This window comes from Rhinatrema bivittatum, chromosome 1 (assembly GCF_901001135.1).
Source record: "Rhinatrema bivittatum chromosome 1, aRhiBiv1.1, whole genome shotgun sequence".
NCBI lineage: Eukaryota > Metazoa > Chordata > Amphibia > Gymnophiona > Rhinatrematidae > Rhinatrema > Rhinatrema bivittatum.
In genome coordinates this window covers 138946819-138970250 of record NC_042615.1, presented here as the reverse complement: position 1 = coordinate 138970250, position 23432 = coordinate 138946819, and the positions used below count along the sequence as shown (strand labels likewise).

Sequence of the window (23432 nt, the reverse complement as noted above, 5' to 3'; positions counted from 1 at the left end):
ACCGGATGTCAATTTAACATAGTAATAATAAATATAATATAATATGTACATACAATTTAACTATTTAACGTAGTGGTGATAAATGTCATATAAATGTCATATATGCGCAAATGTCATATATGCGCAAATATATTAAATGTCATATATGCGCAAATATATTATTTATGCGCACAACACCCATGTAACTTTTTGAAAATTCACCCATGTTATGAAAAGGGAAAGTAATATAGAAAAGAGTATGAACCATATTGCAAGTCACAAAGTTAAATTCAAAGTCTTTAATACAGGGAGTTTGAGCGTCTATTAAACAATGAGATCTCTGAATGTGCCAATAATGGTTAGCAAATCAAGATGATCACTAGATATAATCACATTGGACTCAAATCTCTATTTAAGTCAGATCTTACAATGTAGGCAATTTGCTTAGGAAATTTGAAAGAGAAACATCCCCTAACAATCATGTTTCTCAGTAGCTGGCTCAAGGGGGCATAATGAAGCGTTTTGTAAAGTAAAGGAGAACAATGTAAAAAAAGCATCCATAGACAGTACAAAATAGGCCAAACAAAGCAACATAAAAAAACATAGCACCTCAAAATTTCAGCAACCCAAAAAAACACTTTCATGCACCTAGAAAGGAGGCTTAAGCAAAGAGATTTAAAAACTATTGCCAATAGGGCAAATTCATTCAAAGGGAGAAACAGAAACAGCAACAGCCAATTATCAAAAAGTGCTTACATCAAAGGGAAAAATGTGAAAAAGCAAGTATATGCATAACGGAAAATGCCAAAGAAAGACTGACCACTCAGTTTCCTGATCAAGACCAAAGGACGCAACGTATTCAAATAGAAAATCCAGCATTGCTCTCAACAAATTAAAAATAATGCAGAGTTGCCTTAGTGGGCATGAGGTGAGCAATGCCCAGTAATGAAAAGCTGAAGATCTGATACTGAACGTTAGTAGTTAAGCCAATGAGAAACAAGAGGGGATTCTAAGTCAGAATGTCTAATATTACTGCAATGTTCAAAAGTCCGTTTTGATCACGTGAAGGGTCTCGCTGACTTACAAAGTGAACAATGACAAATAATAGCCTAAATCAATGGTTCTGACAGTTGAAATTGCTAGCTGGAAGCATTTAGAGAGGTTTTTTTTAACAGCCTTCCCCTGCTTTGTAGGAGTAAATTGTCTTCATTATCAAATGCTCAGACAGCTGCTGCTTACAGGAGCCCATGGGTTCTTTTTAAGCAGAGCAACAATCACAACATGAGAGGTTGGAAAGGCGAGAGCATGTGTTCAACTGTGGAATTGTCTACACCTGACTAATCGAAGGCCTAATGAGTCAAAACAACATTTTAGGCCTTATTAACAACATTTTTTTTAAAAAGTAGCAACGAATCAACTGGAAGGGTGTCTGCACTGTTGCGTATGCCCTATTCACTCTGACTATGCCAGGTCCGCCCATGCCCCTTTCTCTCCAGTGTGAGGTGTGCATCCCCCACTTTAGAAAATCGGATGGAGACGCACATGTGCTAGATGCGCGCCCATCTCCCAATTTTGGTGCACACATCTCTTTTAAAATTTACCTCTAAGGTTGCAGAAGAAGGGATCTCGGGGAAACGGAGTAGGGGAAATTAGATGGGGTCAGGGAATGATACGGGGGAAAAAGAGAGAGAGAGGGGACCTCATGCATCAGCAGTGGCAGAGAGAAGAGGGAGAGATCAGTTTCAGGGACTGAAAGAGAGGGAGGGTTGAATCAGTGATTAGGAGGGAAGGCAGAGGGGGTGGGGCACTGTGCACAATTCTGACCTGGCTCCCTCCTCCTGTAGCTCTGCCCAGCATGGCTGTCAAGCCAGGCAAGATTTCGCCACTTCTTGCCATTCTGCAAGTTATAACCAATTCTGTGGCAAGGAGATTTTGCAGCAGTTGCCTTGGATGCAGAATCACAGAAAGCCAGTGGCTAGGACTATAGTTCATCTCAACTTTTTTTTTTTTTGCTTGAAGAGATGCAGAAGACTCAGGAGTTCATTTTTAAGTCACTTACCTTGAACATAGATATTAACACTCGCAGCCTCTTGACTGTCTTCGTAAAAGCACTTATAGATGCCAGTGTCATCACTTATTGCTTCTGTCAGAGTAAGTTTCTTACAAAAAGGACTGTCACTGCAGACACTCACAGTGATACGCTTTTCATTTGAACTCTCATTCCCAGGCAGTGACCACTGCAAGGGTCTTTGCCCCCTAAGAAAATAAATGTTATGAAAGCATTAGTGTAAGAAATCTGAAATGAATATGTTTTAAATAAGAACAAAGGAAATCAATATCCCTTCTATTTTCCTCTCCCCTCTTGCAATCCCTGCTCCCTGCTAAATCCTCCCTGCAAACCTGTCTCCACACTCGAAAAAGGACCATGGGCTGAACTACCTAGGAAGATGCCATTAACTCTGCACCTTTGTCCCTTCCCACCTCACCTCCCTTCTTCGCAATGTTGACTTCTTTCTTCCATCTACTGACTGGAAGGGACAAAGCAAGAAGGTCAGGGGTGAGTTGAATTGGGGGCTGGCCAGCAGATAAGGGTAGCAAGTCAGGTGACTCATTCTCTCTCCTTTTTTCTTGCTCCATAGAAGAAGGTAGTCCATGTTCAGGTGCTTAGCGCCCTAGTTCCTTTGCCTTTTGGTGATTCCAGGTTCTCCTGCAGGCTGATTCTCCTGGTGTGGTTCTTCTCCCAAGGTATCTGCCACCCCATGCAAGACTACTGGGTGGCTGTGGTGCTTTCACTTTTGCACTGCCCCCGTTAATGAAGAAGTGTGCTTCTATCACCTGCCAGTCATTGATCCCTCTTGGAGGGGAATCCTTGGTTGCACGTGGCCTTGTCTGCGCTTGTTCCCATATAGCTGTTGATTTCCACCTCCTTCACCAGCTTATCTACAGTTTGGCGCAATGGTCCCACTACACAGGCACCTGCAACACTGGAGGACTGCAGCTTGGGAGCATGCTGGACCAGCAGGTCCTGCATCTTCTCTTGCAACCTCAATATGCTCCACCCCATAGAAAGGAAGTCTGTTTCCAGTGTTCACCACTTCCACAGCCACCGTCAATCTTTCTAGTGATCCTATCTTGAAACCAGAGCTTGATAAGTAGTGGGAGGTTTTCCTGCTTTTGGTCCTATCTTCTCAGTGCCAGCCCTTTCTTATGCAGGTGACATGCACCTTCAGTGCATGTCACCTCCTCAGTAGAAATCTATCTTCACTTTGGCTCCCAGCTTTTTCCAGAGTATAGCACCTCTCAATGCCATTTTCCCAGTTCCCTTCCCCCCTTGGATGACATTATGCACCTGATATTAGAAAGGCACACCCTGTGAAGCAGAAAAGAGGGAGATATCTGCAATTTTATATGGTCCCCCTCTGGGCTGGGCCTTTTATAGCAGCAAAACTGTTATGGTCCACTTATCCATAGCCTACTGGTGGGTTTCAACTGAAGCTCTTGGCATATAAGGTTGATGTGAAGAGAAGACACACCTTAACTGCTACCCACTGAAGATGGCAGTAGGGTCTTCACACCAGTTCAAGGTGGAGCTGCCCAATCCACATAGTTACAGCAGCACATCTGCTGCTCTGTAGTTCTCTGTGTGGATAATTCCAACTATTTGCCACTACATGAGCTCCAGGTGCCTTTCTGCGCCTAGTTGCTTCCAGGTATTGGCCCTCAATTTCAGGGAAGGCTGTGGCCTGATTCATTTCCATGTAGGGGAAACAGGGGTCCTGCTTGACCCAGGGGGAGCAGTCATTGGAGCTGTGATTGTTGTCAGCCTCTCAGGCATCTATTCTACCACCAACTCGCCTTTGGATGAAGCTGGGACCACCAAGCATACAAAGCTAGCTGCACTCTCTCATGTATCTCATGATGCCTCCCACTGTCCTAAGCTGATGATTTCGGGGGAGGGGGGATGGCCCAGGTGTTGCCATAGCCTCTTATTCTGACAGGGCAAGAAGGAATTCATAGATCAGATCAATTGGGGGCCCTCTTATCAGGAAGGGCATCCCAACTATACTGGGCATGCTCTTCCTGATCAGTGGACCCCCAAATGATCCAGGGTAGAAAACTAAACTAATTTTCTTTCTTATTGCAAGATGCAGCAGTACCTTTGATACCAGGTCACAAAGGTATGAGGCAGCTGGACATCCAGGTACTTGACTAGTAACACATATTTAATCCCGACTGGATTCCTCAAGCAGTTTCAGCAGAGCAAGCAGAGTTAGGAGTGATTCCAAAATGCTTGGAGGCTGGCAGATGTGGTACCTCTTCATAAAAGGAGAATTAAAGAGGGAGCTGGGGACTAGAGACCTGTTAGTCTGAACGCAGAGGTGAGTATACTAATGAAGCATGACTAAAATAGAGGACAGTGCAGTTCCAAATCCAACAGATTATAGGATACAGATAGCGAGGTTTTATAGGAAGTAGGCATATCAGACAAATCTAATCAGTTTCCTTAAAAGGATGACCAGGAAAGAACACCAGGCACAGTGACCTTGGATTTCAGCAAGGCTTTAGACATGGTTTTACAGAGGCAATTTATAAAACATCTGGGCACCCTAGGGAATGGGCCCTAAAGTGACTGACTGGGTTAAATCAGTTGAGAGGGGGGCAACAAAGGATGGTGGTAAACTAAGCTACTCCATGGAAAGAAAGGTTACCATAGGTATATCATCAGGACTGGTCCATGCCCTGTTTCTTTTCAACATTTTCATAAATATTGCAAAAGGGTGATTGGGAAGGGGGTTGCCTTTTGCAAATGATACCAAAGGTTTGCAACACCTTAAGATGGCTTAGAAGGTAGATAAGGCAATGGCAAAGCTAGAATGATGCTTGGGTACATAGGGAGAGGAATAGCTATCTGAAAGAAAGGAGTTGATAACTCGGTATAAGTCTCTGAGGAGACCTTATGCGGAGTATTGTGTATAATTCTGGAAGCTACACCTTCAAAGAGAGAAACCGGAAGGATTGGTCCAAAGGACAACTACTGAATGATCAATGATCTCATAATAAAGCATATAAGGGAAAGACTTAAAGACCTAACTGTGGATACCATGGAGGAAGGGAGATAGGATAGACATTAAAATAATTCCAGGTATAAAAAGCAGAGGAAAACCTCTTTCAATGGTAAGGATGCTATAAAGTGAGGTGCCATTAGGCGAGAGTGAAAAGATTATAGACTGGAAGAATCTAAGAAAATATTGATGGCAAAGGAAGAGGTAAAAATCAAAGAGCTGAGCAGCAGGTGTGGGCTGGAAGATTGAATGGACTGGAAGGTCTTCATTGGATGACATTCTGTATGCTTCCAATCAAGGCATGTAAAAAGCATGGTTTGCAGAAGGATTATGGCAGGGGTTCAATAGTGTACTATTGATTCTTCTTCCCATTTTAAGGGTATTTCTTTCAGGAAACTTGCATCTTGGAGTGGACCAGGAGGGGATACCAACACTGATGGCTTATAGCAGTCCAGGATAGCGCAACATGGGCTGCATGTGAGAACAGCAAATAGAAGTTGCTGCCTTTGGAAACTGAGGGACAGTCATGCACAGACAGGATAACAATATAATGAGGCCAGCTCATGGTGGGTCTACAGGCAAGTTAAGGTCACTACCCTTAGTCTATGGTGGGCACCTGAGCCAGTAAGCTCCCATTAGGGGGAGTTAATAAGGAGTGATGCACAAGATGCTACTTTGGAAGTAGAAGATTATTTGAACATTAGACTGCCTACTAGCTGGAGACATTTTTTTGGCTGGCTTGCTGGCTGGAGACCAAAAGAGATGGGTGCAGGCTGGCTCTGGATGACTATGCCAGCCACTACTTCAGTCTAGCTAGCACCAGATAGCAGACCGAGGGGATGGAGCAAAAACAGGTAATGGGATTGGGACTGGCTTGGGCCTAGGATATCCCATTTGCTTATATAATAAAACTGTAATCCTGTTATACCACCAAATAAAGTGTGGTTTATCATGCTTGGTCAATAGGTAAAAGGGGAGAGAGGGAGCTTATGGCTCCCTGAATTAAAGACAGCCCACCAAGCAGGAGTGTTCTGGCAGGTGCCATTAATTTGGTGTCATTGCCTCCCCCTACCTTCTCATCTAAGGAGAGTTGACACCTCACCCCTTGGTGACTTATTTCTTCCATCCACTGAATAAAAGTGACAGAACAAGGGGAAGGTCAGAGGTAGGGTCAATTTTTAGATTGGCCAGCAGGTAAAGTATAAAAGTGGGGCGAGCCAGACGATTTGTCTTCTTTTCCTTTTCCTGTTCCCATCCACCCATTTGAGGTGCTTTGTGCTCATCGCAGCTTCAGATGCCAGTAAGCACCCAGGAGGGGAAGTGAATAAGGAGCAATGCAGAAGGTGCATCATCTCAGAAAGAGATGATTTGGATTTCAACCAGCGCACTGGCTGGTGGGCAACTGAGGTGGGTGTGGGTGGGCCCTGGATGGCTGCTCCAGGTGCTTCCTCAGCCTGGTTAGCACTAAATAGTGGGCTGGGGGAAGCAGAGGAGGGAAAACTGGTAGAGGGATTGGGAATGGCCTGGACCTAGGATATCACATTTAAAAGATGTGGCCCTGTTATACCCCAAGTTTGGTGAAAGGACAGGGGGGAAAGGTAAAAGTGGGTGGGGAGGGAGGGAGCTCACAGCTGCCTGACTTGTTGCCAAATGCTTAACCAATCAACACAATTATCTCTCTCCTAGTCCACCTGAAATTTCTGTGATCATTCATCCTTAAGGCTTCTCTCCACCCAAATGACGTCCTGCTGGGCAAGAAATTTCTGTTAAATCAACAGTGCCTGGGCTTTATCTCTTCTTTTCAGTTCTGGCCTCACATTTACCTGTTTTTCGTAGTAAGTTTGTTAAGTTTCCAGAAAATGCCCGTGTATCTCTATCACTACCAATCTCTTCCACTCTCATAACCCATATCCCATGTCCTTATTCCTTTTTGTGTCTTCATGGACTACTCCCAAGCATCAAATCTCCTGTTCTCAAATATTGCTGCTCATTTTTCTGTCCATTCCAAAACCTATGGTCCTGCTATGCTATTGATCAAAGACCTCTACAAGCGCCTTTTCTCACTAGATTCAAAATAGCCCTCCTTCAAAGTCCTTCTTGGATTCATGCGATGTTTTTCATGTTACCTTAATCTCAACAGTTCCCATTCCTTACATTCTTTAAAGGTGACTTATTGTCCAGTCAGGTAAAAATGTCTGAAATGTTGTATGTATTGTGAAAGATTTACCTGATATAGAGGCATCCTGCTGCCATTTGGATGCAGAATACAGCAGAGCAATCAGTTGGTTTACACCTTCAAATGAATGGAGGAAGAGTCTACATCACCAACTCCTCTTACCAGCACTGGTGAGATGAGTGCTGCAAGCAGAAAAGTGACCTCTCTCCGGGTAAACTAGATCCACAATCCACTTTATTGTCCAACAAAGCAGACATTTTCCCCTGGCTGGGAAATAAGCCTCACTGATTTATAAATGGGAGCTGCTGACTTATCTGACCTATTTTATAACCCAGACACAATGCATTGTAGAATTTCCCCTCTCATTTTTCTCTTCCCCTGTTTCATTTAGAATGACCCAAGGACAAGGGCTGGCAAACCCCAGCATGCATGCTCCATTGTGGCAGGCGAACACATCCCTGGTGGCACACGGTTCCCTATTTAATGCTAACACCACCGTTACTGTCACAATGTGTGGGCCAGCTGGGCTAATTTTGCAGTTCACAAGATTAGCACAGCTAATGCACAAGCAGCCAGGAGTGCTTGCATTTGAGACTGAGCAGCGTGCAAAGTTGGCAAAAACATGCCAGGCAGCTGCAGAGTGCCCTGGCTCCCCCACCCTAGAGTAAAGCTGGCAGGATGTCTGAGGTAAGATCCCCCTCTATTGCGACACATCAATTTCTCTAATATTTCTGGGGGAGGAGGGGGATTGGCACGTTGTCAGGATACCAGGCCTTGCTCACCCCTGACCTAGCAGCCTCTCATCTCATCTTTTCCTTTAAAATAACATCTCCAAACCTCTTCTCTTTTTTGTCGGAGATGGCTGATTGTCATTCTTTTTCTTCTTTTTAGATCCATTTTGTCAACGCCCTTTAATTTTCTCATGGCATCTTTGTGGGATACTTTCTGAAGGAAAATGACGCACTTTGTCTAAAGCCAAACTGTGTTGCAGCATTAAAACTAGCTTACCTGCAAGTAATTGATAGAGTATCATTCAGAGGCATTTTAATTGTGTCATTTTTAATGTTGAGGCTTGGCGCAAAACCTGCAAGTAAAATTAATAAATTAGGCAAACAGAAACTGAAGTAACAAGGAGGAGGGGTGAATTAAAAAAAAGCGGAAGAATATTCCCTAAAAATACATGCGTTTATGTTGTGGGTGTGTGCCGTCTAAACGCTTGCTTTTCAATTGTCCCAGCTGAAACTTGTGACCTCTGTCATAACAGGAAAAATAGGAAGATGGCCCCATGCTAGCAGCGCAGCTTTGCAGCTCAGAAATGTAGGGTGGAGAGATCCTGTTTTCCTGCCCTGCCAACCTCAAGGTCTCACAAAAGGATGTGGGATATTGAAATAAAGTGAACCTTCATCTGCTGATCTCATTCCCCTCGGGATGGCTCTCTATAACTTTTCATACAATAAACTGAATATCTGTTTGCCAAGAGGCTGCTGATTAATGAATCCTGCTAAGAAACCATTTGACATAACTCTGCAGTAGAAATGCAAGGGCATGTAACCTCGTCAGATTTTCCTTTATCATGCTTCCCATGTGTTTCCTATGTTTTGTTTTGCTTTAAGGCTGGTGATTACACAGGAGTGTAAGTTCAGAGCATGTTGTTCTCTCTGCTGTCCTAACCACACTTGTTTTTAGGCATTCTTGGAGGAAGTACAGTCAAGAAAGCCCCATGAGAAGATCATAACCCATCTGCCTGTGACCTCTCTTGCAGGCAACGGTACAGGAGATATGGTCTTGTGTTTTGTCCCAGTTACAAATGCTCAGTTTCAGGGCCTGTACCTCTGGTGTCTTGGACACATAGTGCCGCGAGCATACAAGAAAGGCACTCCCACGCTGGCCTGTAGCCTCTTAGTGGGAGTGTACCCTTAAAGAGGCTACTGACATGATTATTGTGACATGTGAGAGAACAGCATAGGAGTGCATCTGCAGCATTTAAAATGTAAGAAAAATATCTTTTCATATAGTTACTAATTGCTTAGGAATATATCTTGCATGACACTGGTCTTTCAAATGAAAAATGAGGTAGAAACTTAGAAACCTGATGGCAGAAAAAGATTGTACGGCCCATCCAGTCTGCCCATCCGTCTAATCCATCCAAGTTATAAAGCAACACTAGGCGTCCCACAAGGCTCTTCTTTATCCCCGACCCTCTTCAATATCTACTTACTGCCCCTCTGCCATCTGCTCACAAACCTAAAATTAACACACTACCTCTATGCAGATGATGTTCAGATATTGATCCCCATAAAAGAATCCCTGCCAAAAACGCTTGACTACTGGGAAAATTGCCTGAAGTCCATAAAAAGCCTCCTCTCTAGCCTGAACCTGGTTCTAAACGCATCCAAGACGGAAATCCTTCTTATCTCCCCTGAACACTCGACCAACACCGATATTACAGCTCTGGACCCACAGATTTCTCAAACAAGAGATTTAGGAGTTATACTAGACAATCATCTGAATTTAAAGAAATCAATTAATAATATCACCAAGGACTGTTTCTATAAGCTTCAAGTTCTAAAAAGAATCAAACCCCTTTTCCACTTCCAGGACTTCAGAACCATCCTTCAATCCACGTTATTCTCGAAAACTGACTACTGTAATGCTTTACTCCTGGGGCTCCCCATCTCAGCCACAAAACCTCTACAAATGCTCCAGAACGCAGCAGCCAGAATCTTAACCAACACCAACCGACGTGCTCACATCACCCCCATCCTCCGAAACCTACATTGGCTGCCAATAAAATACAGAATTCTACATAAAGCACTCACTATAATCCACAAATCCATCCACAAACAGCTCACACTAGACCTTCAGACCCCTTTCAAACACCGCTCTTCGGAAAGACCCATCAGAGAAGCATATAAAGGAACCCTTCAAGTCCCACCTACTAAATCCACCCGTCTAAAATCCACCAAAGAACGTTCCTTCTCCACAGCAGGCCCTGTCCTCTGGAACAGACTACCGACTGACCTAAGACTGGAACCCTGCCTTCATACCTTTCGAAGAAAACTTAAGACATGGCTTTTCCTCCAAGCCTTCCCCTAAGTCAAAATGTCACGTCGGACTCCAAGCCTTCCCCTAAGTCAAAATGTCACGTCGGACTCAGCCCAAGGAATAGGATGTTTACTAATCTCTTAACCCGTCATATATTATTTATATGTTGTTAATTCCGCTCTGCCTACTTCCTGGCTACTATAGCCCCCAAGTTCAATGCCCTTGTTATATGTAACTTTGCTTGTTTCGGCCTTCTTGTTTGGTTACACTTGTTAATCCCCTAAGTTCCATGTAAACCGGCCTGATGTGAATTCCATTCGTGAAGTCCGGTATAGAAATATATATTAAATAAATAAATAAATAGTTTAGCATTATAATCTTCATCACTTCCTTAGAGATCCCCTGTATTTATCCCATGCTTTCTTGAATTCAGATACTATTTTTGTCGCCACCCACTTCCACTGTGAGACTGTTCCACAGATCCACCACCTCTCTGTAAAGAAAGATTTCCGAAGATTACTCCTGAGTCTACCCTTTCAACCTCATCTCAACACCCCTCATTCAGAGCCTCATTTCCATTGAAAAAAGCCCCCCTATTGTGCATTAAGATATCTCCCCTATCTCGCCTTCCCTCTAGGGAGGAGAGGAGGTGCAGGGGAGATATGATACAGACCTTCAGATACCTGAAAGGTTTCAATGATGCACAATCAATAACAAAACTTTTTCCGTTGGAAAGAAATCAGTAGAAGTAGAACTAGGAGTCATGATATAAAACTCCAGGGAGGATGACTCAGAACCAATGTCAGGAAATATTTCTTCACGGAGAGGGTGGTGAATGCCTGGAATGCCCTTCCGGAGGAGGTGGTGAAGATAAAAGCAATGAAAGATTTCAAAGGGGCATGGGATAAACACTGTGGATCCCTAAAGGCTAGAGGATGGAAAAGAAGAAATGAGTGCATGGGGGTAACTTGCTGGTGTGGCAGTTACTACACTTAGCCAATAAGCATTCATACTGTTGATGCAACTCCATCATTGCTCTCTGCTTTAATGGCAGGGAAAAAAGAGGAAAAGGGGAATTATATTCAGACAGCAACCAACAAGGACATTGAATTTTGTAGTCTGGGAAATCAAATAAGCATAGAGGTAACTTGCTGATGCAGCAGTTACTACCCTTAACCAATAAGCCTGTAACTCTTGATGCTGTAACTCTTGATGCTCTCTGCTTCATGGTAAGAGGCAACAGGGATTTTGGACTCAAACAGCTAGCAATAACAGCCTTGGCTTTGATGATCTGGGAATCTAAGTATGAGGGTGCAGCAGAAACTACTATGAGCTTGCTGGGTAGACTGGATGGACTGTTGGTCCTTTTCTGCCGTCATTTCTATGTTTCTATTTTCTATATGTTTAGATCTTTAAGTCTATCCCCATACATTTTAGAAAGAAGACCACTGACCATTTTAGTAGCCACCCTCTGGACTAACTCCATCCTGTTTATATCCTTTCGAAGGTGCATTCTCCTGACTTGTATACAATATTCCAAATAAGGTCTCACCAGGGACCTATACAGGGATAATATCACCTCCCTTTTTTCTGCTGACCATTCCGCTCCCTATGCAGCCAAGCATCTTTCTGGCTTTTACCATTGCTTTTTCCACCTGTTTGGCCACCTTAAGATCATCAGATACAATTACCTCCAGATCCTGCTCTTCCTTTGTGCTTTGAAGAATTTCACCTCCAATACTGTATCTTTCCTTTGAGTTTTTGCCTCCTAAATGCATTACTCTGCATTTATAGCATTAAATCCTAGCTGCCAGAATGTAGACCTTAGACCATTCATCAAGCTTCACTAAATCCCTCCTCATGTTTTCCACTTCTTCCTGGATGCCTACCCTGTTACAGATTTTGGTTGAAAAGAACCGGTCCAAGGACCAATCCCTGAGACAAACCACTAAGTAACAACCCCCTTCTCAGAGAAAACTCCATTTACCACTACCCTTTGTAGCCTCCCACTCAGCCACTTTCTAACCAAGTCACTGTCCTATTCAGTAAATACTGCCTGCTAAATAGGACATTGCATAACTAAGTAACCTGTGCTATCTTACCAAGTTTGGAGTCTGAAAATCTATGCAAGGTTAACCAACTTTATTCTCTGGGTAGTCACGCATCTCTAGAATCTTCTAACCTAGTATGATATTGTATGTTATCTATAAAAGAAAGATCACTTCCTGTATACAAGGAGATGCTGGTCAGTTTGTCAGAGAAAGGGCATCCAGCCTCTCCCATGAATACTTATACTGATCAATAAAAAATTATACTTTCTACAAAATCTAAGTGTTTTTGTATCCCTGGATATAAGCGTAGGTTGTGCTTAACAATGGCCAGAAAAGATCAGTGCTAGTTACATGTAATGGTTATCAAAATATTTTACTTCTGATAAGCAAATCACTTATCCAACGGTAAAAGCTGAACGTAAATCATTGATTCACAGAAAACTAGAATTTCTTGGTACAAACTTGGTTTCATGTTTCAACATTTCTGATACTATTACTGCAGCCAAAATGATAACAAAGTGCCAAAGGCGCTTAATGCTAATAGCATTCAATGAAAAAACAAACACAACAAACAAACAATACAATGAGTCACAGAGTACTAAGTTTCCCACACTACAAAAAAACACTATGCCAGATCAGCGCATATCAGCATTTTACTCAGAAATCGCATCTGGCTCAATCACGAGCTTTTAGCGACTGCTCGGGCCTGACGTCATGGAGAATTCTGAGCCCGTACCCCAACTCCACTTCCGATCCCGTCACCCCGAACAGCCCCGCCCCCCACACAAGACCCACGACCAAGAGAAAGGATCCTGCAGAGGGCGGAAGTGAGTAAGAGAGAGGACAGCCAGGGAGAGGAAGGATTGTGAGGGAGGAGGCAGGGATACGTCCCACCACCACTCCACCTCAATCCCCAAAATCCTGTGACCGCTTTGTTTCAGGATTGCATTACACCTGGCATCGGAGACACTATTATGGGACAACCATGGCCAATCTGTAACTACAGAAACTAAAGTCAGGCAGTATTATCATTGATCACTTGCACTGCGCGGCTGTCCGCTTTTGCCACCTGTTTTTCCTAAGCGTCACCAAAATGACTAAAACAAGGTTAGTAAAGCTGTAGGGGAAAAACTATTACAGGCAAACAATGAGCCTCGGTGAGTAATTCTCATTTTATTTGCAGCCGAATATGCTACTGTATAACATTTCGGTTTCCCCTCTGATTATTTCGTTTGAAAATATACTCGGACATCAGTGGTTGCTTAAAATGCACTGCTGCACATCACAGATCCAGAACAAAGCCATGTTAATCAGTCTTATTAGAAGTTCAGAGTTAACTATGTTCATAATAATCCAAGAAGACTTGTACCGGGGCCAGTCAATAATTCGGAGTATCTGTCAGGTTAGTTTCTTCTCAGGCGTATCTCTAGCTTTAAAAAAATATTCATCGCTTTTAATATCTATTAAAACAATTTGACTTTGTGCCACCCTGTACAACCAACATTGATTTCCAACATTCAGCAAGGGGCATTCGTTATAGATTCCTGTACTGAAAAAAATGGCTGTACATTTTGGATTTTGCGGTATAATAAAAACCTAAACTAAACTAAATGCTTTTCTATATTGAAATTGTTGGAATTCTTCAAGAAATATAATATGGAATTGTTTCACGCTTATTGCCTTAAAAAAAATGAGCATAAATACCGAAAGGCAGCACAAGAACGACATATTTCCCATAATTCATAAAATGGATTTTTTTTTTAATGTGTGAATGCGTTTTAACCAGAGAAAAACAAAACTATTGTTTTTCACGTGGTTAGAATAGACCCGACGAACGGATCCTAACTCTGAAAGTCAGTCACAAATACGTGAAGTTAGTGCGATAATTAAAAAAGCAAAAAAAAAAAGATACCAGCAACTAATGCGCACAAATACTGCAGCTTCACCCGCATCCCCCTTCCCTGTGAAACCGTGAATCTGCTGTAGCTATAAAGTTTACTTTTAGTCAGGCAACTGTATGAAAGGATTTATGGTGAATTAATATCCAACTCCACTGAGGATTATTCCCATAATCATTTCATATTATAATACTTCTCTTTTGAAAGACGGTTTCTTTTTCTCTTGGGATTCGCCGTAGTTTCTGGCACAGTTTTCGTTGCCAGATAAATAAATATCTTGAATAAATGCCAGATAAATAAATATCTTGAATAAATGAATAGAGGTCTATTCATTTATTTCCACACAAACAGAAGGATCGCCGAGTGGGAAGGACACATTTACATTACAGACCTGCCATGGACAGCAGGGTCTAGGGTGCCTACAAAACTATACCGTGCGGGGATGCAGTGCCTGAGACCTGCGCCCCCACCGTCAAGTGCAGGACTTGGTCCTCTGGAACCGTTCGGTCCTCTTCCTGCCTTTAATGCCTTTGGGATCATTGAATATCTCATCCCTGCGCCCCCTTGCCCGATCCTCAGCCCAAGACATAAGCAGCGCTGGGTCAACAGAGGAGACTTTCTCAGCTTAACCTCCTGATGATTCTTTCCCCTCCTTATTAACGCGTATTGCACGTCCCTCAGTATCCCCCCCACGGCGGGATCAGACTATTCTTCTTCGTCCAGATTTCAGCTTTCAGCGCTGGCTTTGGCGCCCCCTTTCTGCTCCTTAAGTCTCTCCAAACATTAACTGCGAATCCTTCCAAGCCAGCCCGCGCTGCCTCCGCCGCTTACCTGAGCTCCCCTGCGTGCTCACCCAGTGACAGAGGCAGAGCGCGATGATCACCGCCGGCCGCAGCCCGCGTTCCATCGCCTAATCCGGACCCGAGCCCGGCTTGAAACCCGTTCCGAAGGATGAGCCAGCAGAGAGAGAGTGGCTGACAGGCAGCCCGTGGAAAGGGCACGCGAGGCTCCGCAGCCAAAAGAATCCTTAAGGCAGTAATAAAAACCCTTCCCTTCCACTCGGGGGGAACGTCCAGCGCAGGAGGTGCAATGACATCTGGAGGGCAGGGAGCGCCACCTGAATAAAGTCTGCTTCGCGCCCGATGGGGTGGCCGCCACCGAGTAACCAGACGCCGCGGCAGCTCAACTTCTTTACGTAAAAAAAATGGAAGGTTTTAGCTCCAAGAATGCCCTGACTACTGCTTTTAAGTGCCAAACATTATCCTGGTGCCGCCCATAGCCCCCTCCTCGCTCCCCCCTCCCTCCCTCCCTCCCTCTCTCTCTCTCTCTCTCTCTCTCTGGGAAAGAGCCCATTTCTGCTATTTTCCTCATATAATCCGTATCACTGCCTCCCTGCCGTGCACCGCTATTTCAGATTTCAGCACTATGCCACTGCCAGGGCTGGCTCTAGGGCAAATGCGAAATTGTTGATGGTGCCCCCCCCCCCCCCGCCCCAAAAATAAAAATTAAATAACTGAACCCTGCTCCTGGGGGGCAAAGTGTAAGGAAATCAAACTAGAAAGAGGGAGAAGAAGGACAAACACCCCCACCCTCGACTAATATGGATGATCTCTCCTCCTGACTTCAGCACTCTCCACCCATTCCCTCCTCTTCTCCCCCCCTCCCCCCCGCCGTGCTGGCCTTTGAAATACAGAAATACATAATACACCGTCTCTAGATAGAAAAATACTGCATTTACACAATAAAAACGATTTTTTTTTTCATTTTCTATCAATCATGTGTCCCTGGATCACACATCACCAGCAGACATGAGCCAAAACATCTCCAACGCAAATTTCAAAATTTGTCTAAATGTCCACCAGGTGTGTCCCCCATCATGACACATCTGACAGACAGCAATGACCAGTGTGACACACTGCTCATTATAATTCATAGCAAAACATTTTTTAAAAAGCCCAGTATTACTTTTATTGTTAAGAATGACACAAGGGAAAGATAAGAGTATTCTTTCTGAACAGAAATTACATACGGGCCGATTCAGTAAAATGCTTGGGAGAGCTGGCGCTCTGAGGGGAGAGCCCAGGCCACTCTCCTGGGTGCACAATTCTGTATGCAAATTAGGACCCACGCTAATAAGGAGGCGCCAGGGACACTAGCGTGTCCTTAGCGCCTCCTTATTGGCAGAAACGGCGGCTGTCAGCGGGTTTCAATTCTACCATGGCTCTGCTGGACCTCTGTTTGGGCCATGGCAGGATGGAGTCCACTATGACCCCACTGGGTCTCTGCTCCACTGCTACAGGATGGGCAGCACCCAGGGCAAACCTCACCTCATGGTACTTAGAAACCACCTGGCCCACCCTATTGAGAGGCCAGCTCTGCCACTACTCCCGTGGGTGTGCCACTCATGCAATTGCACAGTATACACATCTGCAAGCACAGGGTCTGACCACTGCACAAGTGCACATCTTAATGAAGGAATTATCCTCTTCAACATTCACTGTTATACAGGCTTTTCCAGTCGGGGAATTCAAAGCGAGTTACAAACCGACTTGACCAATTTGGTACAAAATAATAATCACGCTGTTTAGTACAGTGTTTTCCAACCCTCTCTTGGAGGCCCACCTAACCAGCCAGGTTTTCAGGACATCGTTAATGAATATGCATGAGAGAGATCCACATACATTGGAGATCTAGGGTATGCAAATCTATCTCATCCATATTTATTGTGGCAGTCCTGAAAACCCAACTGGTAAGGTGTGCCTCCAAGAGAGGATTGGGAAACACTGGTTTAACTCTGTAAAAATAAGGATGGGCTGGGCATCACAGGAGGGTCACAGGAGGGTTTAAGTGTGCCCTGTTGAAGAATTTGCTGAATTAGAATACTGAAGCACAATATAATTGGTTAAACAGGGTCCAGTCATGGTACATAAATGAAACAATATCACAGGCTTTTCTTTGGTATGTCTGGGACTGGGGACAAATCCGAGTGGGCTGATGAGGAAATTATTTTGAGTGGTAAGTGGTGTACAAGGATGTGGGGATTCTACCCTGGCTTTAGCACAGTTCTTGTTCTAAATCAAATTAATAGTTTAAAAAATGTTACATTGGTTACATGTGTAAAAAATAACCAAAAATGCTTCAGTGCCAGATAATTAGAAAGGACTGACAATGTTCTGTTGTGTCTGTGGACCCTTGGACTGGGGTGAGGTTGGCTCGACCTTCAAGGAGGGGCCCCGCAGGTCCTCAGCACCAGTGGGAGGACCCTAGCACGGCAGAGACCAATATGAGGCTTCACTTATACCATCCCTCATTCACCTCGGCTTGAGCCTTTGTCTGCCAGGGCTGGCAAGGGCCTTCAGGATCAGGTGACGTAACGGAGCCCACGGCCAGGCTGGGTTGGTGGCAGGCACTGTTATCAGGTGACGTGAAGGTCCAAGCAAGTGTCAGTATTGGGTATCTGTCCGAGGAGAGCGGGTAGGCAGAGCAAGGTGGGATCAGACAGGGCTAAAAAGGCAGTAGTAGGATGGGCAGAGGAGGCAGGAGCAGGCAAGACAGATGAAGCAGGAACAGGATGGCAACACGCACTACCAAGGTAGGTGGACCTGTTGCTGAGGAATCAGAAGAGCATCACAGGCAGCCTTAAGAGGGATGAGGCTGATACATCATCTAGGGGTGCTGCAGGGGTTTTCCTGCAGAGGGCTAGAGAAGGTCAGCAGCGTCCTGCTGTGCTGACAGTGATGGCGGCATCCTATCGTGAGGAGGAGGAGGAGGGCGCAGGGTTGGGGTGAGTAGTGCGGCTCATGGGGGTCTCCTGCGAGCTGTGAAATGTAACATGTTCTAGTTTGATGTCTGAGAAAACATAAGATTTGATGATCAAAGGTTCATCTAGCCCAGTATCCTGTTTCCATCAGTGGCCAATCCAGTTAACAAGTACCTGGCAGGATCCCAAAGAGTAAATAGATACCATGCTGTTTATGCTAGGGATAAGTTCAATTGTTCATGTAATCTGACCCAAAAATGAAATTTTAATTTTTAATGTTTTTCTTTCTAAGTGGATCCATAACGATTTATGTTAATGTAAACATCTTGCAAGTAAAAGCTCAGAACCACAGTATGTCAGCAAAGTGGCATTAAAGGAAAAATACAATCTATATTGTTCATAATATACATTTTTCCAGTTTCTTGACTTCCTTTTTTACTTTTAGAATTTGGAGAACATAAAATGTGCATTCTTTATTATAAACGGACCAAAAACTCTGCTTCCTTGAGTGTAAACTTCAGTATTTCACCTGTACCTCATACCTAATATTCCGGTTCTGGTCTGTAGTTCCAACGATCAACAGCACAACAGCACATGGGTTTACGTTAATTAATAATGCAAGGAATGGATTAATGGGATAATTATATATAAAAAAAAAAAAGAGAGAGAGAGAGAGAACGAGAGAGAATTAAAGTCAGAATGAAATGCCAGAATCCTAAAAATAGTTTCTCCTCCACCTGTCGAACAAAAGACTGCCTCAGCCCTCCAAAAAAATAGAGCTCTTACACCATAAAGGCTTATATGCTTTTAAAATATAGTGCAATAGTATCTTTTTTTTCTTTTTCGTTTTTGTTGTTTTTTGCAAATTAGGCTATATACTACGTTTGTAAAAATCACACATTCATTTTAGGTACCAGCGTTCCCCAAGTGGGACATTTTTAAGCCAGGTTTTATGTTCTTGGTACCTAAATAACCCTCAAAACACATTTCACTGAAAAGCAGTCACAAGCATATCGAGAATCACTGGTGCAGTGTAAGATTATCTTGTTTTATTTGTTGTTAACTAGCAAAACCATATAGATTTGGAAATTTCTAATCCCTTGCTTTGGGGAGAGTTTTCTTCTCTGACGGAGGATATGTTAATACAGCACGGAGCATCAAACAAATGTGGAATGCATATTCAAGACAGTAATAGTAAAGCCGAATGTGGTAAGAGAACATATAGGAGGATTTCTGTGTGATGTTAGATCATTCAGACTGCCACAATATAATCGTAGCCCAAGGGCACATTTATTTTTATTTTATCTTTTAAACGTAAAAGTCTGCTTCTTTTCAAATTCGAGGTAAAGGTAATAGGCTCTTAATTCCCAAGGCTTGTTTCAAAGGGGGGAAAAAAAAGAGAATTTTCTTGATATGGAAAGCTGAGGAAGCCCCTTCTTTTTTGGGGGGGGGATGGAGGAATGCATTTCATAACTAATGTTAATGGAAAAGCTAGCGATGGGTCGGCCTGTTAAAAGGCAAGGAATCCTTTTGGGGGTTTGGAGGTTTCGGAATAACACTGCCTGCCTGTTGATATATCCGTGGTACGAGCCTTAGCTCTATGGGGACCGCAGTTAATTGTTGTCTCTGCCACCTGTACCCTCTCCTTCGTTGTGATTTTGGGGCTGGAATAGATGCGGCTGGGGAACGGGTGGAGGAGAGAAAAAGGTTAATACTTTTTATTTGGACTGTTCTCTGCATTTCTTTAGGAGGGGGAGGGAGAGAGAGAAAGAGAAAGAGAAATTTCCAGATATAACTGATGTTTTGTGAAGGGTCACGGCACGGTATATGCTGATTTGTTAATTTCTTTTTTTTAATAAACAGTTTGACAATAAATGTAAATATCTGTAAGCAAAAAGGACAAAGCCCTAATCTGAAAACTCAGTACACATTTACTACACAGGGCCCCGACCAATAACTCAAAATCTTAGTGGATGGTACAGGGGTAACCATTCGGGGAGCACTGGCGCCGATTGAAATGCAAACGGATTGAACAATGCAGTAATCTCCCGCTGTAAGATTGATATTGTCTTGAGCATCTCGTTCAGTTCTCCTGAACAGGCATTTCACGTGGAAACTCGATCGTATCCGGATTTGAACTCACGACAGCCAAAACGAAAAGTACCGTTTGATTTGTTTGGAGTTTTAGAAATTTCATATTTCGTTTGTATGTATTTAAAATGTTTTTAAAAAAAAGTGAATTGGGGCTACGATAATAATTGAGGCGGTGTACGTGGTCCCTGACATCACTGAAATCTGCCCTTTTTGCAAAACGTATTCGGCACTCCGCATTATAAATCATTATCCAACTATGCATTCCATGTTCGTTTCATAATCTCTAGTATATTTGTGGCTTTTCGGGGAGGTAGGGGTGGAAAGGATTGTATATGCTTTTGATAAAATGGATTTTATATTTTGCGGTAATCTGCTTTGACCGGGATTCGCGGGAGAGACGGAATATACTGTACGTGCATTAATGAAAAGAAAAAAAGCGGCCTTGGTGGTAAAGCTTGCAACATCAAGGCGGCCAGGCGAGCTTTAAAGTGAGGAGTATGAAAGGAGTGATGAGGTCGTGGTCATTAACGTCACTCGGGAGCTACAAGGATGGCAATTTCATCTGCATCATTCGACCAGAAGTCTGGCTCCAGTCCAGACCTGCAAAGCAGGTCGTATGATGCAGATGAAATCTGCCTGTGGAAAAATCAGGATCTCGGGATGGAGATGAGCTTAACGGGATAGAAAAGTCTGCAATCGCTAGGGAGCGCAAGCTTCTCGCGATGAGACATATTTGCATCTCATGAATTCTGAAAGAAATGCAAGTTACGAAACTTTTATGGTGTTTCCTGGATCTTCAGGGAGGCTTGTGAGCAGGAAGTCGGCAAAACATTCAGAATTGCATTGTTTTTATAGCCAAGCTTCCTTTTCTGATGTCGGGTTTAACTTTTTTTTGTGAAGGGTTTGTGACCCTTCACAAAACATCAGTTATATCTGGAAATTTCTCTCTCTCCCTCCCCCTCCTAAAGAAACGTTTCGCGTTGCGTCTGGGGGTTTTGATAAATCGCCCAATTATTCATTATGCTGCTGGTTGAAATACGTGTGCAGAGAAATACGCGACGAAAATTGACTGAGCAGAATAAAATGAACTCTGGGCCTGATTCACTAAACTTGTTTCCCATCGAAGGGAACTGGAAGAAAAGTCTTAGTAAATTTAGCTTAAAACTAAGTCTAAAAGTTTTAAGCTAAATAATGTAAAATACTTCAGCTCCATTCTTGTAAGCTGGTTTCTTCCTTGCTACCACAACTAATATAAACATTGTTTTTTTCTTTAATAACTGACTGTAATCCGCTTTGAAAGTGCCTGAAAAAGCGGAATATAAATCAAATTAACGTTTACTGCGACCAGTGTTTAATTTATATTTTTGTAACAGATATGAGAAAGCAGTTTTTAAATTTATCTTTTGCCACTTTTGTGTGGTGTGTGTTTGTGTGTGTGTATGAACATCCCTGTCTGATTTATTTACTTATTTGGAAAGCTTTTGAGCTACACTATCGAATTTGTGCTCACATGTGTTAAGGAAGAAGGCTTAGAGCCGGCGCTCACTTTCGGTAGCCTAAATTGTTATCCAGCGCACGGCTTGCAGTGCGGCCAGTGCCGAGTTAGCGCGCACTACTCCCTCTTATACGTGCTTGAACCAACGGTATTTTGTTAAAAAAAAAAACAAAACCAAAAAACAATTTATTACCGTATCTGGGCAATAATGTTCTGTTATTGCTATCAAATGAAACAAGACGTGCTTCTGCTTTATTTTCAAGGAAGCTGAAATGCTATTTTTTTCCACGCTCCTTATCATAGGAATCGCTACCCTCTGAGTGCCAGTCTCACTTTCTCCAGATTTTTTTTTTTTAATGGTATGCTCATCTCGGATTCATTATGATTCCAACTGTACAAAATCGCAGCTCTTTAAGATTTGCTCCATTTTGGTAGCGATTTTTCTCTCCTGTAACATTACCCTGCCGCCCTAGCGCGCTTTTCCCTGGCGTATCGCTTCCTGGGTCTCACCTAAAAAGTATGGGACGTTATGATGTTTGCAATAGAAGTAGTAGTCATGTTTTCCAGGCGCAGAAATATTGTAAGATATTTTGTCAAGGTGAAGAAAATCCAAACAAAACATCCGAACTCTTTCTAACCAAAGTCGGAGCAAATGAGGGTTTTTTTCCAAAAGGTTCTTTTTTAAAAAGAATCGCTCTCCTCCTGGGAGATTACTTTGCAATCTTATTTGTAGCTGAAATACTTTTATTTTCCTTCGAGTATCACTAAAACCTATTTCCCACCCAGACCAGGCTCCTTGGAAAATCGTGCCCCTCAGGGGAGACAGCGTGTCATTGTCCGGGGCCGGAAGTCCTGCTTAAGAAATCAAAGAGCAATTCCAAAAAAATAAGAGGGAGTGCAGGTTTCCTGTTCAGGGGGCACTGATACACAGCAGACAGGTTTGGGTCATGCTCATGCTACTCTGGTGGTCAAAAGCTGGTTGGAGAGATAAAAGAAGTCAGTGCATGCTAGAGGAGCCCCTCTGCCCCCTCCCTTCATGTCCTCCCCCCACCTCAAGTGGCCAGGGGTTGGGGAAATCCCAGCAGGAAGGTACCGGGCTGGCAACTACTGCTATCTGCTTTAATCAGCCAAAACAATCTGCAAACGAGACTAAGAGCTTATGCCCTCCCGCGGGCAGCAGGGCGGCCTTCTAATAGATGCCCATGTTTTAAACTACTTCCCTGCTCCCCCTCCCTCCCCCCGCACCCACACATAAAATCTGAGTATAGTTTATCAAAGTACCAGAGGCGCATTTACCAAAACGAACTAAGCAGATCACCCAGGGAGGTCGCCCTTCCCGTGTGTGAGTCACTTGTTTGACGTCATTAAACGCGAGCTGCACACACGTTTTTGGATTGAGGTGGGGGGAGGGGTGGTGGTGCAGCTGTCTGTCCTCGCGCCTAAAGGCAGCCAGGAGTATAAATCTGCTGCTGAGGGTGGTTATAAGGAGCAGGGCCAGTAGCTACCATTTTTGCTGCCTCGTGCAAATGATTGCAGTCATGCAGTGCTTCCCTCTCCTCCCCTGCCCCCAAGTTCTAGTGGAGCGTTTCATGGTTCACTCAGAATTGTTCTCTTCTTACAAGATATGTGGCGTGATCTCCACCCCGCCAATTGGGAGATGGCTTCTCAGTCACCACAAACCATAGATTCTTAAAGGTAGGATGAAATTCCAGGCAATGAACCAACATTTGTTGTCAGGCCTTGGATTGTCGTATTATTTATACGCGGATGACATACAGTTTTTAATACCAGTCAAAGATACACTAGAGAAAGCATTTCAAATAACAGAAATGTATATGAACATTATAAAGCAGTTACTTTCACAGATGAAG

The 23432-nt window shown here is 43.6% G+C and overlaps 1 protein-coding gene across 1 annotated transcript in view; it reads right to left on the bottom strand.

Moving 5' to 3' along the window:
- Positions 1-15438, bottom strand: part of KDR (kinase insert domain receptor) — a 105898-nt gene extending 90460 nt beyond the window's left edge. Inside the window, 3 exon segments of the mRNA XM_029587538.1 lie at positions 2039-2235; positions 8227-8302; positions 15044-15438. Of these exon segments, the coding sequence (XP_029443398.1) occupies positions 2039-2235; positions 8227-8302; positions 15044-15119 (349 nt within the window). The 5' untranslated portion in view covers positions 15120-15438.
- Between the last annotated feature and the right edge of the window lie 7994 nt (positions 15439-23432).